General features: G+C 36.8%; 1 protein-coding gene across 2 annotated transcripts in view; it reads right to left on the bottom strand.

Moving 5' to 3' along the window:
- The window catches only part of DHX9 (DExH-box helicase 9), a 53956-nt gene that overhangs the window by 12839 nt on the left and 20801 nt on the right, over positions 1-20316 (bottom strand). The window contains exons 6-19 of one of the 2 annotated variants that reach the window (XM_032393054.1): positions 19432-19580; positions 17041-17087; positions 15151-15287; positions 14736-14825; positions 14479-14640; positions 14257-14334; positions 13338-13529; positions 8415-8556; positions 7881-7963; positions 5188-5344; positions 2950-3050; positions 1410-1623; positions 913-1007; positions 550-623 (exon numbers count right to left, since the gene is read on the bottom strand). In XM_032393054.1, the coding sequence (XP_032248945.1) occupies positions 550-623; positions 913-1007; positions 1410-1623; positions 2950-3050; positions 5188-5344; positions 7881-7963; positions 8415-8556; positions 13338-13529; positions 14257-14334; positions 14479-14640; positions 14736-14825; positions 15151-15287; positions 17041-17087; positions 19432-19580 (1721 nt within the window). Of the gene's footprint in view, positions 1-549; positions 624-912; positions 1008-1409; positions 1624-2949; positions 3051-5187; positions 5345-7880; positions 7964-8414; positions 8557-13337; positions 13530-14256; positions 14335-14478; positions 14641-14735; positions 14826-15150; positions 15288-17040; positions 17088-17905; positions 18000-19431; positions 19581-20316 lie in introns of those variants that run through there. The other variant, XM_032393055.1, reaches the window with a different exon arrangement.

The raw sequence follows: 20316 nt of genomic DNA, 5'->3' as shown, positions 1-20316 counted from the left end.
ATGCTACTGTATGGCTGTGATCAATGGAAACACCCACCAATGAGAAATGAGCAACTATCAGCAGACGAGCAGTGGGAAGCTCAGGAGTTAGAGTGTCAAGCTTTGTCACTTTCTACCATGATAAATGATTTGTGATAAATCAACACCAAGAATTATTAATTAACCTGTAACCCAGTATACAGTACACAATAATTTAGACAGTACAAGAACACAGGACTTCAAAAAAAAAAAAAAAAGGGTGATTCTGATTCTGTTAACTGATACTAACTACTACATGGAACATTTTTTTTTTTTTTTTTTTTTTTTAAAGATTTTATTTATTTTTTGACAGAAAGAGAGACAGCGAGAGAGGGAACACAAGCAGGGGCAGTGGGAGAGGGAGAAGCAGGCTTCCTGCGGAGCAGGGAGCCCGATGCGGGGCTCGATCCCAGGACACTGGGATCATGACCTGAGCTGAAGGCAGACGCTTAACGACTGAGCCACCCAGGCGCCCCTACATGGAACATTCTTAAGATTTATTCTAGGCAAATAGGTTCCTTGGAAACTTACTTGCAGGAGTCAATGACATAAACAACATCATTTATGGTAATGCTAGTCTCAGCAATATTTGTGGACAAAATAACCTGTGAAGAAATATTAAGAAAAATTATACTTCAGAAAATATTTTCCTATTATGCACTTAAAAGAAGGATTTGCTTATGTAACAAGTGGCAAGAGAATTCCAGAAGCCTTAAAAAAATCATTCACCCACTGCCCGACTAATGAAAAACTTACTAAGCTCAGGAAGAGAAGACCCCTTCTTTCCCTCCTCAATTTATACAATTTTTTTGTGGTAGCTCTATGAAAGCCTGTAATATTTGTTTACTATCTATGTAACCTCCAACCCCATAAGTGTAAATGTTTATTATTTACCTTGGTTACTCCAGCTGGTACTGGATCAAATACTTTGCGCTGTTCCTCTCGAGGAATCTGAGAATGCAGAGGTAAAATCTGATACCTGTGGCTTCCTATAACAATTAAGGAAAGGTTAAGGTCTAAAAATAATAGTCCATTTTATTTTTTTTTTTTTTAAAGATTTTATTTATTTATTTGACAGAGAGAGACAGCGAGAGAGGGAACACAAGCAGGGGGAGTGGGAGAGTGAGAAGCAGGCTTCCCGCAGAGCAGGGAGCCCGATGCGGGGCTCGATCCCAGGACTCTGGGATCATGACCTGAGCCGAAGGCAGACGCTTAACGACTGAGCCACCCAGGCGCCCCAATAATAGTCCATTTTAAAACTGCTCTACATTACGTATATTTTTATCCAAATATTGACACAACATTACATTTTGTTTTCACATGCTGGCTAGGGCACAAGCAAAAATACTCATTTTTCACTGTCAAATATGTGAGAATTCAAAGACTCATACCAAAATGTGGATTCATCTCCAAATGCTTCTGCATAGTATAAATCAAATTCCAGCCAGGCAGAAAAACCAACACAGCCCCAGGAACATTAAGGGTCTCAATGTACTTGAGTAGAGCTTCGATGAGTTCAAAAGGGGTTTCCTTTTCATTCAACTGAGCCATGCTCATCTTTGTTTCTGGACCATATTCATCACCACAGATCAGGTTGCAATTTGCCTGCAAAAAATAGGGAGACATATTTTGAATTGTCTTAATTACTACAGCTCACAAGATGTCTCTTAGATTTGTTAACATTCAAATAACACCTGTCCTTATTAATTCTAGCTTATTAGTCTTATCTGGCATACAGAAGAAATTTAATTTCCAAAAATGTAGAACCTACTACATATTGAGATACTGTATTTTTCTCATGACCAATATTTCCCATAGGCAATGTCTATAATTCAAGCACAAACTCTTAAATTTGACTCTGAAACTTCTAATGGCTCCTTCTACCAATGTATTTCTTTATTAAGACTTTACTCCACTGGTCTCTCAAAAATATTCTCCTTACTGATAAATGAACTGCTACTATGATCCTGTCTGTGCATCAATTACCATATGATTACTTTACCTATACACAACACGTCCCTGTGTAATTCCCAGGCTCATCTCCTACCAAATATGAAGTCCTTTAATTCTTAAATGAGTATCCTGCTGGCAGCTCATTTGATCATCTATTTCTAAAATAATGTGGTCTGTATTTTCTAAAAAGTCTGCCTTAGAATCAGTGCTAAACCAAGCCTTTAGTAGTGAAAAAGTTGTTACAATTGGTCTTTTTTCTGCCTGATAAGCTTTCTAATTTGCTATTCATTTATATCCTCGTATCTTCTAATTAAAAATATTCCAGCTTATTTCCTATCAAATTCTGCATTGCTGTCTTACAATATTTATTCTTTTCAAAATTCCAGATAGAAAATGTATTTTTGTATTATCATTGGTCCAAATCTCAAAATAAGTGTCACTTTTCTTTCCTCTTTCTTCTTAGGAAATCCCTCATAACTAACTCCCTGGTTTAATACCCATCTGATAATGTCATCACCACATAGGCTCTCTAATCTAGGAGGGTAGCTGCTGCTTTGAAAACTTTATTGTATATATGGATCACATGGAGATTTTGTTAAAATGTACATTCTGATTTAGTGTATCTGGGATGGGGCACAAGACTTTTGCTTTTCTACCAGCTTGCCAGGTACTGTGACCCATGGAAAACAGGAGTTATTTCTAACCACATCTGGGTCTTTAAACATCTTACTCTTTCCTCCTTTTTCTTTTGACTTTTATCCAGAAGGGACTTAACTTGTAGTAAGAAAAGAGGTTGTCACTGAACATGGAATCCTTTGGAGTAAAATACATCAATTAATTTAAAAATAGACTTTATAGTCACCTTTTTAAAAAGTTTTCTATAATGCTCATTCATTACATGTTTTTACTAAAATCATCTGTTCACTACAATAACAAAATCTGTCCCTAATGAAAAATTTTCCATGAAGATTCACTTACATCATCATCCTCACCACCATCATCTTCCTTATCCTTCTTCTTCTTGTCCTTTGGTGGAGGAATAAAGTGGGTCATCTGAATACAGTCTTCCAAAAAATATTCTGCCAAGACAATCCAGTCAGGTGAGTACCATCAACTTTCAGAATGCAGCAGTCTTCAAAACTCATTTTCTAATTCGTAACTCAAAATGACCTTAATACCCCGATTCTTCATAATTAGCAAGAAATTCCAGTGCTAATAAATAAGCTTTTTCCAAACTCAGTGTTCCAATCTCTTGGTCCCTGAAGGAGGGTGAAGTATCTCTCCTACATGTTCCCACTAAGCCAGACAGGGTACCCTCTATCTACAATACTCAAACATTTGTGGAATGGGTACAGGGTACATGCACTATGCTGTACCCTCCCATGGTATGGCATTTAGATAAGGAAAGAATGTGAATACAGTAATATACTGTAGTCCATCCTTCCTCTATCAGGATGTACACATAAAATGGGTTCCCTTTAGTTGCCACTCTAAAGAAGGACATCAGCAAAGCTGGGATATCTGCTGATCAATTATACTCTGCTGGGCCCAGAAATGTCTCATAATCTATAAACAATTCCCCTCTATATGCTAAGAGCCCCAAAGTGCTACTCTTCACATTATATAAAGGGTACATACAACTGATATGACTCATCACTGATGATGTTAAACTTGTTCACCTGAGGTAGTGTTTGTCAAGTTAATCCAAGTTACTGTGAAGTTACTGTTGTTTCTCCCTTTCCATACTCTACTCTGTGGAAGCAGGTCATTAAACACAAGACACTCAAGGGACAGGGAGGTAAGCCTCACTTTTTTGAGGTAAGAGAGATATCTATAATTTTTTTAGAATTATTCCATATGAGAGATGTGTCTTTATTACCCATTTATTCAACCACCATATGGACTCATGGGTATTTATTGTATCCTTAGGGTTATAATCCAGTACTGTATTACTTTATTTATTTTTGTTCAAATTACTCCAGCTCTTTCAGGTTGGCTCCTGTGTCCCTCTGTCTCCATCACTGTGGTCAGCAGACAGAGCTAGGAAATATATGCAAGCACACTCACCCATGTATCCATACATATTTTAATTATTTCTCTGTCTATTCACTTGTATCTGAACATGACTTCTTACTGATGTTTCCACATGTAATCATACACCACATGGTTCATTCAAGCCTTCCCTCCTACTTACCTATAGCCTCTCACTCCCATAGTAAACCTGGCTCCCCCATCTGCCATCCACTTATTTTTTCAATCACAGTATACATGTAAACAGTTTTACGACTGTCAACCTGTCCCCTCACAAGATACAACTGCACTGCCTTTTATTGTAGAGCTACCCTTACTTCTGATTTTTAAAAAACAGTACCCTGACATAACCATTTATCATCTCATACCCACACAGCAAATTTTTTAGCTTATTTTCATGCCCTCAATTTGTGCTAGAATTCACTTTTTTAACCAAGCTATTAGATAATTATCCTAAAAAATGGTGATAAAATACTCTGAAGAAAGTTAAGGGGTGGGGCGCCTGGGTGGCTCAGTGAGTTAAACATCATACTTGTGGTTTCGGTTCAAGTCATGATCTCTGGGGAGATCAGGCCCCTTGTCCTCAGGCTTCTCAGGCTCCGCACTCAGCGGGGAGTCTGCCTCCCCCTCTCCCCCTCCCCCTGCTCTAGTTGGCCTACGTGCTCTCTCTCTCTCTAATTAATAAATCTAAAAAGAAAAAGAAAAGAAAGTAAAGGAGCTCTTACCTATCAGAAATACTCTTACCTATCAGAAATACTTGATCTTGACACACTCACCTTAGTATCATTTTAACGCATGCCTGCTTTGGCTCTCAGATTCTCTTGTAATTTGACTCTCGCTGCTTAAACTTTTTAATAGTATTTCCCATAAACATCTATAGGCCATATTGATTTACACTTGACAGTATATAATTCTGAAAGTTATCTTTGGCTATAAGGAAAAGGCAGGAAATTTACTGGAGATGCCAAGTCCTCAAGTAATGAATGAAACTTGTTCTTGCTCCTCAGATTGTACTCACTACTGCTTGAGTAAAAGCCCAAGAATGTTATGATGCATTTGATATTCTACTTTGGCCTGTATTTTAAATGTCTTTTGAACTATTACTCCAATTTCCAAGATTAAGAAAATCCAAACACCAACACATAAAAGATGTTCACCCTCCCACCCCACCTCCAAACTATTTACCTTGAACTGGGTAAGTCCTTCCGTAAACTTCAATGATGGGACAATTGAAGAAATATTCACAGAACATACTGGTGTCAATAGTAGCAGACATGAGAACAATGCGAACTTCAGGATAAGCCTGAACCACATCACGCAACACTACCAAAAGGAAGTCGGTCTATTAAAACACAAATGAAAAAAAATTGCTTAAGAAGTTCATGCTAATTAAGAGACACCCAAGAGATTTCTTGTGTTATGCAGAAATCACTGAAATTCAGTTTCTTTGGTGGCTTGCAGAAGTGAAAGATAAAGGGTTAACGTGGGATTCAGTAGTATTTTTAAGAATAGTTGTAGCCTAACAGAAGGGAAGAGAAAAAAAATTAATGAGAGCAAAGAATTCATCTGAAAATTTCCAGTGAAATTTTTATTTGTAGGCATACAAACTTTAACTAGGGAAGAGGGAAAGCCATGATGAACCAAAACTCAGTTATCCAACCACCTGCAAAGCTAATCTTAAAAATGTTGAAAAGCTCTTATCTGATTCAAACAAAATAATGGCCAAAACAATTATAACTTAATAAGGTAAAGTATCCATCTACCTACCAAACAACATGAAAGCTACAGCTCTGACAAAAAACTTTTCTCTGGGTGTGTGGCCCTCTTGCCCATCACTGCCTCCCTCAACTAGAGAAAACCATCCTGAATCTTATTAATCCTTTTTCATATACCTTTCCTCTCTCATCTATGCAGGTACCTATACTATATATATATCTATTGGACAGTGCTGTCTAGAGGTTTACTTTTATTTTTTCTTCCTTTCATATAGCTTTCCTCTCTCATGTACAAGTACCTATACAATATATATAAAGTATATATGGAAATATATATATATTTCTACTGGACAGTGCTGTCTAATGTTTACTTCTATTTTTCACTTAGGATTTTTAAAATTGCTTTGGCATTTAAGTCCTTAATCTATCTGGATTGATTCTTGTATCTGGATAGGAGGCAATGATCCAACTGCAACTATTTCCTTATGATGACCATTTGTTTCCAGCTCAATTTATTGAAGAACCCACTCCCCTTTCCCGAAGACCAACATGCCATCACTCTTATACCAACACTGCATTCAACGCACCATCTGTTTCCACATTCTGAATAATTCAGTGCTCAAACTGTCAATCCATGTACTATCTCAATTATTATAGCTTTGAATTACATCCTGAGATCTGTAAAGCCAAGCCAAGAATGTAAGCCATTCTGCTCTTCTCCAGAAATCCTGGTTATTTTTGGCCATAAATCTTCCCTGTAAGTATTCATAATCAGCCTATTAAATTCTATGAAAAACCTTGATGGGAATTTGATTAGGACTGCATTCAAACTGGATCAACTTGGGGAGAAGTGATATCTATAGGGTTGATTTATTCTGAAGTACTTGACATTCTGACTATTCCAGTGGTTATCTTTTGAGTTGTTTAGTAGCTGTTTGTTTATAATACATAAAACACAACTGACTTTTGTAATTAACCTTTTCATCCAGCCGCATTGTTAAATTTTCCTATTCCCTATTATTTATAATAATTGGTCTCTAGGTTGAATAATTTAGGATAAGGTTCATCTGAAAGAGAATATAAAAAGTTTCTACAAAGGCACTTTTTCATTGTTCCCTGTGAACGGTACATTTGTATAGACCTGATAGTCTTTGAAGGAAAGCTGACCAAAACATTATTATTTATTTTTTTTTTTTAGGAAAATAGTGATGATCCATGATGCTTCCAGTAAGATTTGGGATAAACTCTAAAAACACTGGTATGTTACCATGCTAGTGAAGATAATATTGAAACATTTCATTTTGATTAAGTTAATCAGGAAAAGAACTAGTTTTCAAGAGATTCTGAATGACAAAAACAGCAAAAATTTTATCCCACTGAAGTTAAATTTCCGATTTCAGAAGCTATCTAATAAACCAAACTTTCTTACTCGTTTTAGCTCAACCATAAAGGTCAAAGTTTTGCCAAAGTAAAGATGATTAGCAACAACAGCTATACAAGTATTTTCTAAAGAGAAGGTGCTCCAATAAATGTTTTGAACAATAGCAGCTTGGTAACAGTTTGAATGACGTATTGCCTATTCACTGACACCTTTGTTTGGATATGTAAAATAGTGGCATAAAAAGAAATCATTGCTTTATGCTATCAACCTTCAAATTACACAATTATATAAGTAATTGTATACAAATTTTGCCAAATACCAAAAAAGGGAAGCGTTATGAAATAAATTTTAGTTTCTTCCTAATTTGGCATGATTATCCTTAATACCTGAAAAGATGAGAGCTACAAACATCCAAAAAGACATTCCTAATTATACTGAATTTAAAACTTACAAAATTTATCCCAGATAAATCTCCAGTTCAAAGAAAAACTAATTAAAATTCTATCAATGATTCAGTCATAAACAGTTCAGCTGTTGAATTATGCTCTTACTGATCACTGCAATGATACTTAACAAGAGGACTTTCAGAATTCTATGCAGTTAACAACAAAAAAAGGTTTAAATAAACCTTTGCTAAAAACAGGTGTCCAGTATCTTAGTGACTGAAGCTCCTGATTTTGATAGAAGATGTAAAAAGTGGGAAAAAGGAAGACATTCTACTTTGACTTTTTTATTCAGAATATTAGTATTAGTATGTTACTGTTAACTCTTGAGTTACTTACATTTATGTCTCTTTCATGTATTTCATCTACAATTACATGACTGATTCCTCGAATGCCTGCTTCTAATTTTCTTAGGAGCACACCTGGAAAAGGAAATGAGCACAACTGGAGATGAGTTTCTATGTTGATTAAAGTAGGGAGGTATAAAAATGTGTAAAGAAACAAACTTCCAGACAATCAACTGTGCTTCAGTTAATATAACCCCAGCATCATTTTAGGGAAGAAACAGTATCTGTATATTTAAACTGTTAAAAAGGTAACAGTGTGTTCTGAAACACATTTGTTCAATGAAAAGAGTATTAAAAGACATAACTCTAGTAAACTAAGCAGATTTTATCTTCTCTAAGCTACAATAACCAGCGGTAACATAACGCTCTCCATTTAGAGAAAAAGTGCCACAAGTTCTACTGAAACGAGAATTCTGAGACTGGCTCCTTGACTTATTTTTAGCCACTCTGCACCGTTACCAAGTTTCTTCATAAATAACACAATATAAACTGCAAGTCAAAGACCAAAATAAAACCAATTACTGACCAACAGTACAAAACATTATACTGGCATGAGGGCGAGGAAGGACAGACTCAAATCGAACACTGTAGCCACAGCTTTTTCCAGGCTCTTCTCCTCTCTCATAGGCAACTCGCTCAGCCACAGAAACTGCACTTATTCTCCTGGGCTGAGACAAGGAAAAAATAAAAAAGTGACTCAAAGCTACCAATTACAGTTACACTTGTTCATCAGGGTTATTAAATTACTGAAGTATATCTGTCCCACTGCCAGCTCAGCAATCAACACAAATAATAGTAATGATCTTTCTTAGCAAGCTCCAAAATTAATTAGAATAAATCAGAACAAAAAATTACCACTTAATTCTATGGCAGACTCTTAAAATGCTGTTTTTCATGTCGTATATAAAATAATTTTCAGGTTTTTACAGAAAATAAAATGTTTTCACCATTGGCCCAAACTCTTTTAATATTCAGAGTAATTTTCCAGTAGGGAAGGGGACAGCACATCGGGAGTTCTTATAACTGCCTACCAAAGTGAAGGCACATGTAAAAAATTATTTAACTGAGCTGTTTAAGTATTAGGAAGGTAAATAAGCTCCTTCTTTGCCATATTTACTATGGCCACCTTTCATTCAATCATTTTATTAACTCATAAAGTAACTATTCATTGCATATTTGCATTAGGTGCTACAGACAGTGCTAGAGACAGAAAACTAAATGAAATCACTCTTGTTCTTGACGAGCTTATATAGCGAGGAAAAGAGTGTGTATTACTGTTTCCAGCAATAAATATGCCAAACCCGAGGGGAATGCTGTTAATGTTTTAAGTGTTGGACCTTAATTTTTCTGAAAATAAAATTTTCTGAAGTATTCCATATTCTTGTAAGTACACAAAACCATATTTACTTGGTGGATACTATGGCTATTACTATGTCCTGAAGGTAAAGATATGGAGGTACATGCAGATTTATAAAGACTGAATGCTTCTAAGTTGCCTTGAATTTGATTTTGTCAAAAAGTTCTTGATGACAGGTTGTACTTTAGTTCCTTGCTTGAGAAAACTTTTTCTGAGTTTCATATTTAAATACCAATATGATGTTATCCCAGGTTATGACATGACTAGGAAATGAGAGACTAATAACAATCTTAAAAAAAAAAAGTCCAAAACAAAACCTCAGTAACTTCACTAAAGCTATTAATATTTTTTGAATCAATACAAAACATGATTTATTAGTTTTTATATCCCTAATTTAAGAGTCCTGTAGGGCATGGGGCTAGTAACAAATAATAGATAAATATATAATCACCTAGTTTATATTTATCTTGTCCATAAAGGTAAGGAATTAAAAGATGCCTTCTTGAAACACATGGTGTCGAGTTTTCCAGAGCTTATACTCTGGTTTATGTGTCTTAACTTGCTGAGCTATGCTTTTACTGACCACTACTGACCTGTACGCTGCACCTCACTAACTGTTAAGTGTTACATGAAGAACTAAGCTCTGTATTTAGCCCTCAAAAGAAGAGTTCAACTATATACTTACATCAGGAAATGTAAAAATGATATTCCACTAAACGTACAAAATAGTGTTTTCTGGGACCTTTCAAGAAGTATTTATTTATTTGACAGAGAGTGAGAAAGAGAGATCACGAGCAGGGGGGAAAGGTAGAGGGAGAAGAAAACCCCTGCTGAGCATGGAGCCTGATGCAGGGCTCAATCCCAGGACCCTGGGATCATGACCCGAGCTGAAGGCAGACATTCAACCGACTGAGCCACCCAGGCGTCCTAAATATCATAAATTCTTGACACCATTCATCTCCTTGCTCTATTTTTGTCTTTCCTGAAGTTTTCAATACTCCTACTAAATAGCTGGCTTCTAGAAGAACTTCAAATCTATGAGGTTATTTGACTCCTCAGAGGTATATTCATATGCTATTGGGTACTTGGGGGTTGCTTTTATCTCCTTGGGGCTACCTTCAGGTTTACGATCCTTATATTTTTCAGCCTTCTAAAATGACTATGGACAGCAGATGCCATATTCCCTAACCAGTACCTACTGTAGTTCTTAACTCTATATGGCCCCCAAATACAACTGTCCTAAGAGACTCAAGAAAGCCATCCATAATGGAGGTTACAATTAACATAAGCGGTTCTAAAACAACAATCTTCAGAAGCACTATGGGCCACATTTCCTTGACTATGCACACGATTCAGTATCAAGAGGACTATTCATTCAAACGGCTAAAGAAACAAATGCTATCTCAGATTGCCTTAACAGAATACTATGTATTTTTAACTTTTTCCTTTTAAAGATATTATTTATTTGGGGCGGGGGGGGCCGTGCACAAGCGGAGGCAGGAGGGCAGAGGGAGAGGGAGAAGTAGACTCCCCACTGAGCAGGGAGCCCGTTGCACTGGCTGGATCCCAGGACCCTGGGATCATGACCTGAGCCGAAGGCAGACACTTAACCAACTGAGCTGCCTGGGTACCCCTGGAATACTTTGTATTAAAAATATTAAGAGTATTAAAAACTGTATTCTACAATGACCAATCAGTATGCTCAGGTCCATCTTTTATATTCCAGGTACGATGTCAATGCATTTAAATGTGGTTAATGGAGTCTTAAAGCCTATCTCCCGGGCTGAACTATAGATGTTTATAAGACAAAGGAAACATACTAGGACCCCACAGAATTTTTTAAACTTTTAAAGACATTACAGGAAAAAGGTATCAGAGACTGATTTTGGGATAAGCACTAGGACAAAGATTCATTATGACTGACAGTTCAGAGTCATTTGTCCAAAATCAGAACACAAGCTACATTCCCACATGGATGGAAATTTTCAAGCATAAGTGACCACCTATTAAGTGACCACCTATTATGAACATTCTACCCAGAGAAAAAAGATGGAATTCTCTGAAGTATTTTTCAACTTCATGATTCTCTTACTTTATGAAGGAATATAAGTAAAAGAGGACCAATAGAGAAGTGAAAGCTGTTTTCAAATGCAAAGAAGTAAAATAACATTTCATTTCACCCTATAGCTCACTGCTTACATTTGTTATAGCATATATATCGAAACCTGTACATTTCACAGATAAAGCCACTGGAAATGTCCAAATTATCTGGGAAAGGACACAAAATAGTAGCAAATTATACTAAGTTTAAGACTATAATAACAAAAGCCTATTTTGTCTAGAACACACAAAAGCCATTTTTGGCTAAATTAACTTGGCTTTGATATTTATTAGATGGCTAGTGAAAAAAACACCTTCTCACTTGAGCAGGAAGTGATTTTATTCTACTCATGACATGCGAACAACTTCTGAGAACATAGGTTTTCAGCTCATCTGCTGAATTCTGCATCTCTTCCTATATGACTGAACTGTTTTTGAGATTAAAAGTGGAAAGTGGTAGTAAGGAAGGAGGGCAAAGCAGAGCTCAAGACTCCTTTTTTTTCCCCCCAAGATTTTTTATTTATTCATTTGATTGAGAGAGAGAGCACAAGCAGGGGGAGAGGCAGAGGGAGAGGGAGAAGCAGACTCCCCGCTGAGCAGGGAGCCCAACACGGGGCTCGATCCCAGGACTCTATGATCATGACCTGAGCTGAAGGCAGAGGCTTAACCATCTGAGCCACCCAGGCACCCCGAAGGACTCCTCTTCTAAACAACATGCGTTTCTAAACAATGTATCTCCTATAAGACAGGTAAGCATTGAGAGCAAGGATATTAACAAAAAAACAAAAAAAGAGCAAGGACATTTTATTGGTCATAGTACTTGGGGTTGGAACTTTCACTATGAGGCAAAGGATTCAGAGCCAGTTTTGGGAGTGGGAAGGATAATCAAAGAACATTTTGAGAAGAAAGCTAAGGGTCCTTTCCCCAAAAATATAGACCTATCATGTTTTTTAAGCCTAAGATAGCACTGATTTTAAATGCAACGTTCATTCTTTCAGTAATATTTTTAGGCCAAAAAACCCAACTATCATATCAAACACAGACACCAATTATAAGATCTACCTCAATTTCAGACATTTTAAAAAATATGATTTGTATGTATACACATAAATGCATAGGCACAAACAATTCTGGCTACTTTGAGGTTCACTACTCCTCCCCAAAGATCAATTATGTGCCCCAGGTTAAGCATCAGATTCTAAGTCAAGGTCTGAGGCAGCCTGACAGGTGGTATCTGGCTTCTATGCAATGGTCTCCTTCTAGGTGCCAAAAGTACAGGGTTGGAGCTGATGGGAACTGCTTTAACCTGAGAAGGCTTGGAAGAGTAATTAGCTTTTCCCTAAGCTCTGGGACAAATTCACAGGCATCACTTATTGCTGATAAGGTAATATAATGTAGTAGTTAAAAGGAAGAAGCCCAAAGGCAAATTGTTTGGTTTTGAATCCCAGTTCCACTACGTCCTGTGTTAATAACTTGGGCAATTTACTTAACTCTTTGTGCCTTAATTTACTGAAGGAAAAATACTAAATAAAATAATGTGTACATCTTAGAATCATAATAAACTTTATATGAGCCTAAAAAATAACAAATGTTTAAAACAGAACCTGGCATACTTTAAGCATTCAGTTAGAGTCAACCGTTTACTGTTTTGTTAGCTTGCCTACTCTTGCTCTGAGTATTAAGGTAAGATGGGAGAGGAGCAAGACTTGCATGTGAACTTGGGGAGAAAGTATCCTTAGTCTTGTCTGATTCTAGGCCCAAAGAGTCCCTCTAGCCCAGTCAAAAAGAATCGCTCCCATGGTTCAGTTCAGCTTATCACTGAAGATTAGAACAAGACTTAAATTCTTCTTCTTTTTTTAATTTTAAAGAGCCTAATGTGGCTACCGACGGGAGTTAATAAAAGAATTAAAGATAGCCTGGCCTCTAGGTGTTTCCACCTCTCAAACTCTATCAACACCAGACACATACCTTGTAAGCTGGCTTACTACTTACCTGAGTTACTACAATATTACACTCTGCTGCTCTATCATTCTGGATGAAGTCATCTAGAATAAACTGTGGAACTTGTGTGGTTTTACCACATCCAGTAGCGCCTCGGATAATGACAACTGAATTTTGACTAATTGCTTCCAGGATTTCACTTTCAAATTTCTTCACAGGCAGCAACTCTCTCTCCTGTAAGATCTTTTTTTTTTTGAGAGAGATGAAGGGAGGGGCAGAGGGAGAGAATCTTAAGTAGATTCCACACTGAGCACAGAGCCCGACACAGGGCTCAATCTCACGACCCTGACAGATCATGACCCAAACTGAAACCAAGAGTCGGATGACGAATGAGGTGAGCCACCCAGGTACCCCTAAAATCTGTTTTAGGAAAGCTCCATGGCAGTCAAAGTTTTACCAACATATACATTAGAAGCAACTCTCTTAATCCTAAAAAAATTTCCCATCTCTATAAAAACATTCCTTTCCACTGGCTTCATACTCAAAATATATTTTTTCATAAAACAATGCATATATTTATACCTCCAACAGAACTGCCTCTCTTCCCTGAATTTCTGAAGCATCAACCTTGTGGCCTTGTCTACCCTCTTGTTTTCCTCCTTTCTCCCTGAACATTCCATATACATTCCCCTTCTTACAACATTTTAATGTTGTTTTACTCAAAAAATAGTGAAAAATGCCAAAAAAAAAAGTTATTCCCCAAATCTCTCCATTTACATTAACTAAGAATCCCAGGCCCTTAACTCAAAAAAATTATCCTCAGAGGTAACTACACAATGAGAGGTTTCGTAAATACCTTTGGATCCACCTCCCTAGAAAGAGCAAATTATATTATTCACTGTTCTTTTGTCCATACCTAGAAAGTTCTAAAGCTCTGGGCACCATATGTCTAAATACTTCACTGACTTACTGCTGGCAAATCGTGATCCTGTTCCAGCTGGTACATTAACTCATTCTTGAGGTCCATACTTATTTGTTCTGGAGTAGCCTGTAAAATGAGAAGGCAACAGTCAAACAAAAGCATATAACTTAGCCTCAAACTGAAAACATTTTTAAAAATCTGGGCTTTTTAATGAAATATATTCAAAAATAAAACACAAGAGTCTGAGCTCAAAAACAATGTTGCACTCACATAAGCCAGGGGCCCCTCATCAATGTTGCTACTAGTCCAAGGATTCCAATTGGACTGTGGAGGTGACCAAGGAACCACGCCCATTTGGTTTTGTCGCTGGGATGGCTCAAAGTGAGCCAATTTGCCAAGGTTCAGTACGACAGGCATAAAAGGATCATCAGGCTATTAAAAAATAAGAAAAACAAAAAACAATACCAGTCGCTTATCGGACTAGAAATTTTCAATACAAAGGTGTACTAAATTAACTGTATGCTTACTGGGGGCACGATCTCAAGATTTAGCTCCTGAATGATGTTTTGCAGCTGATGTTCTAAATCTTGTGAGAGGTTAACTTTGTAAGGCTCCACCTACAGAAAAAGGATAGCCATGAAAATTATGTTAACATACACATGAACACTACTCAAATCTACTATAGCAGGGCTAAGAGCATGCAATCAGCACTACGTCTACAATATTCCTGAAGCCAATGAGTCAGCTCCTCATCGTGTAAAACTGACTGATGATTATTTACTCATTGTCCACTCGAACACAGTATCATGCCAGACAGATGATTAGTCAGGCCATTTCCATTTCTTAAGGTTAAGATTCCAAGAACTATGAATTAAACTTCTTTAGCCAAATCAAAAACTAAATTGAATCATTCCCTCTGGGCTACTAAGTCTAAAGACTCACTGTCTCTCCTTCTTTCTTCTTTGTAAGTCCAGAGTAAGCTTCAATTACTCCAAGATGGTAGAGTTGTCTGACAAGTGACAGGGCACAGGACTGTGCTGCCAGTTTTTTATTTGATCCATGTTCACGTGCGAAAATCCCTATAATTTAAGTTCAGGATTACTAAAGATGAAAGGATAAATCATCCTAGTAAAGAAACACCTCATCATAGGCAACTAGGGGCTTAGGTACAAAAGTCCCCTAAAATACAGAGTATGTTACAGACTCTAAGTTCTTTTTCATGTTAACTGCTAACCAAAAGCAATTCCACTAACATCATACCAACTAAATAACCAACCTGATTACAGGCAGATACTAAGACACAGACAAATCATTATAAAAGCAGAAAACCTATTTCAACCAAGTTGTCATTATTAATATCATCTGGTGTTAAAACAAAGAAAGAAAACAGTTTAATTTTTGAAAAGCGAAACAAGGCAAGAAATGAAAATGGGTCCAAAGTGGTTACTTAGACCAGGAGTTGGCAATCTTCTATAAAGAATAAGATAATGAATAGTTTAGGCTTGGCAGGCCACATAGTGTCTATCACAGCCACTCAACTCTGCCTAGCGTGAAAGCATCCATAGACAACACATATACTAAGGTTTTACAAACTATGGGCCCAGGAACTAAAAATGGCTTATGTTTTTAAAGGGTTGTAAAAATAAGACAAAAATAACAATGGGTGATATATGTGACCTGCAAAGCTTAAAATATTTACGATCTAGCCTTTTATCAAAGTTTGCTAGCCCCTGACACAAACAAGTGTAGCTGTGTTCTAATAAAATTTTGTTTATAAAACAGGTAATGGGCTGTATTTGGCCAGAGGCCTATAATTTGCTGATCCTGGCATCAGACTGAAGCCAGCAACTACTCAAATTCTTAAAGAAAATGCTAATACAAAGTGTCTTCTCCTCCAGTATCATTCAGCTTTAGGAGATGACATAAGGTAAGGAAGGGGCATAGATACTTTTAGGCCTAGCAGCCAATTTAGTCAAATTAATTCTGAAAGATCAATGGCGAAACAAGTTGGACTGCCTTTATCCTCTTCTGTTAACATCCCATCTACTCAAAGTTTTATTTTTAAAGTCTAGGATAAAAAAAATTCAACACCATCTCTTGATTCATTTGAAGGTTTGATTTTATGAGGAAAGTCTTTCATACACTATAAATTTAAATCCTTAGTGTTAGCTGCAGAATTCTCAAGCTGAAAAGAATCTTAGGCCGTTTCTCTCAATTTGCAGGTTAAGTTAACGGGGTCCCAGCAATGTTAGTAACAAAACCAGTAAACTAGTTCCTTACTTTCAAGCATAACACACTGCCTGTTGTAAACTTACTAAGAATAGAAAATACAGGATTATATCTTTACCTTTTCACTTCCTTTATGAATACCCCCCAAATCCATTCCTGTTTCCTCAGGGTAACTTTTACACCTCTTCTTGACTCTAAGACTCTTAAATGCTACACATTCACCTTGGGGCTTCAAATGCTATCATCTACTCTACATTTACTCTACTTTCTGAATTTTACCTAACTCCCTGAACAAATTTATGTATGGAGATTAAAAAAAAATGTTTTAGAGCTGTCTGGCTGGCAGATTCCTAATTAGCCTACCTACCATCTCTTACCCTTTGAAATAAATACTAGCACGATCTTTTTTTTTTTTTTCACCTGTAAACTGGGAAACTGGGCCCTCTAATTCATATAATTACTAATATTCTAAAATACCCCAGGATGCTACCTTTCAATTAATACTCTTTCAATTAATAAAGATTGTATGTATGTGGCTGAAGACTTTAATGTATTACTCCACTATATAAGACTCAGAGTTATCAGGGAAGCAGTAACACTTACTTCTGCCCAGCTGCTTGATATAAATGGTCATTTCTGCAATAAAGCTCCTGTAACAACATATACAAACAAGGTTAGGAATTTCACTGTTAGAAATTACTAAATCCAGGACTCCCAAATCAGGCAGGCTTTCCAACTGCTTAGGCAAGGCACAGCAAAAAACCACTGTAAACACTTATTTCTGTTCAATCCTAGAACGAATCAAGTATATGTAAACTTCAAATAATGTACAACATGGTACAAGACAACTATAATCAAAGCTGACAAGCCAACTGTTCACGAAAAGAAAATGTTAAGGTTTTAGATTCTGTGTTTACTTACTCCAAAGGTTGCAGTCTCAATAGCTAGAAGACATTCAATGAAAAGGAATTTTCCATTTAGCCTGGGGCCAAGAAATAACACAGTCCCCAAATTCTTTAAATTATAGTTGTGATTATTTTAAGATTGCTTTCCATGGGCCACCCACTAATGACTTATCTGTTAAGATAAGCTAAATATATGCATGCATGCACACATACACATGAACATACAAACACTATGCATGTATCTGTGGCTCCTGAGGCAGGGGTCTGGTATCTGCCTGCAGTTGGAAGCAGCCCTTGATAACAAAAAACTTAGCTTATTTATACCACACTTATTTAAACCAGGAAACAAAATATTTTTGGAAATTAGAGCTCAAATCGCTAGCAGATTCTAGGGGATGAATTTAGTTTCAATAAAGCAAAAGCTGTCCTTTGAAAACTATATGCTTTCTGATCCTTCCACTGCTCAGGTACATTCTAGCCTTGACTGTGCTGTGAATAAAAGGTAGGTAAGGCTTAAGAAAAAGTAAATGTTAGACTCCTTCCTATACCTCTTGTGAACTGACCTTCAGGCACAGCGGCTTCAGGGGTCAAAGGCCACTGGCTTTCAAGGGAACAACATCCACCCTTTCATTAATGACACCGATGCCAGTATGTTTCTCAGCCAGGCTTAAAGTCAGCACTCAATCTCATTCTCCTCCACCTAGGGGGAACAGCGACACCAGAAATCAGTTTACAATAGTTTTCCATGTGATTGCTTAGTTCAGCCTAAGCAGCAGCACATGTGTGTATGAACACAGACCTCTGGTGTTGCTGTCTGTTATGCCTTTAAATAAAGGACATACAAGGAGATGCTGTCTTAGCTCCCCCAATTGTCTTTGCCTTCCTCATTGTCATATCCTGAATTCTTCAATTCTTTTTCTATCAGGAGTCAGTGATAAGATACTGGTATCAAAACATGTTTACAACAAGCTTCAGACACATTTACTTGTTCTTAAAGTCACCAAGGGCTACTAATAAGCTCAATCAGTTCAGAAGGACAAAATATTAAAGAAAAATCAACAAATGAATCCTTCCTTTATAACCTCTGAGGGTTTTAAAATATCTGATGTCAAATTAAGTATTGAGAATTCAGGATTGAACAAACAGGAAGCAGGGTGAGCCATGCTCTGAACATCATTTTGACCACAGCGTCAAAGTTTTTTTTTAGTAATGATTATTTTAGGATTACTAGATGCATCGAAGGGAGAACACTCTGATTTTCAAGGAAAATACTTTTTATGTATTTTGAATAATTTATTTCATATAAAGGACAGCAAATTAAATCAACCAGAAGGTTTCCACTATAGCCTTCTTTCTCTTCCAATAAAAAATACAGTGCCCCCAGAAAGTGTCTAATCCATATGAGCCTTCCTGGGAGTAATAATTACTACACCCTGGAATGCTCTCAGGAAGAAGAGCAAGCAGGCTGAGAAACATACTGTCAACTGTTACAACGACCTCCCTTTATGTTCAGTTTTATATATTTAACAGAATAAAAGTAAGCTATTTTAACTCACATACAATGACTGAAGCTATCCTTCAGCTTTACAGTAAGCCCTTAAACACTTCAACAGGACTCTCAAGAGCTGGCAACTTTCAAAGCGAAAGGAAAATTTGGATCTAGATGCAATGCAGTCTACCTGAGACTTTGGAACTTAAGTGTCTAACGACCCATTAAAGAAATAATCCTTATAACTACCTTTAACAATACCACAGTGAAAAAACTCACCACCTCGGGCTGCTTTTTAAATCAGGGACAAACCACCACTTGTGGCATGATTTTTGCCTCTCAGATACAAATGAGAACCTCATAAGTCTAGCAACACAAACAGCAGATTTTTGCAGAACTTCTAAAATCCTCCTCCTAAATAAAAATCATGGTAAACTACTAATTACAAATCAATGGTAATTTTTCTTATGCAAAGTATCTTCTTTTCACAATTCATTGCTAATCCACAAACCGAATTAGGTAACACACACAAAAATCGAACAATGACTATATAAAACAACCCTAACTTACTATAGAAGGAAAAGACTGAAACAAGCAAACCTGTTGTGATCAGGACCCACTTGGGTGTACTTATATTCTCCTTGAATCTTTTCCTTTTGGAAATACTGGTTCAGACGAGCCTTAGCATTTTCCAATGTCCAGTTTCCATGAAGCCCAGCATTTAAATCCACTTCTTCTGACTCTAAAGTCTGTTGAATCAATGACAATTAAATTTGGCTGCATTAATTTTAGTTATGCATATCTAAGGTACAGAAATTTACAATAATATCTTCTTTGTACTACCCTTTATAATGCAAAAACTGTTTTTAATGCTTCTATTCCTAGACAAAAGTGAACCAGAAATAGTTTTTGCTACATCTGGTGATCCTACTGTATAAACAAGCTATTAGTTAATGTATTGTGTATTTAAATTATTCCTAAGAAACCTTAACAAATTTTGTGTTGGCTTTAACACTTTAAACATATTAAGTGGAAAAATAACCTTTTCTATGAAGACATTTTTGAGGGCTCACGAAATGAGGTTTACTAAGGTAATTACATTTCCTGTAAAACAGATGAGGATACATTCTATCACCAGAAAAATAGTTTTGTTTCATAGGCAATTCTAGTGACCAGATTTAATGGGTAGCTTAGGTTTATGCTGTCTTGTGTGAACAAGTAGCCTCAAACAATGACTTAAAAGAATCACCAAATTATTAAGTTGTGAATTTTTTTTTTTTTTTTAAGATTTTATTTATTTGACAGAGAGAGACACAGCGAGAGAGGGAACACAAGCAGGGGGAGTGGCAGAGGGAGAAGCAGGCTTCCCGCGGAGCAGGGAGCCTGATGTGGGGCTCGATCCCAGGACCCTGGGATCATGACCTGAGCCGAAGGCAGCCGCTTAACTGACTGAGCCACCCAGGCGCCCCAAGTTGTGAATATCTT

Source organism: Phoca vitulina, unplaced genomic scaffold (assembly GCF_004348235.1).
Source record: "Phoca vitulina isolate PV1807 unplaced genomic scaffold, GSC_HSeal_1.0 scaffold71, whole genome shotgun sequence".
Classification (NCBI taxonomy): domain Eukaryota; kingdom Metazoa; phylum Chordata; class Mammalia; order Carnivora; family Phocidae; genus Phoca; species Phoca vitulina.
This window is presented reverse-complemented; position numbering and strand designations above follow the sequence as displayed.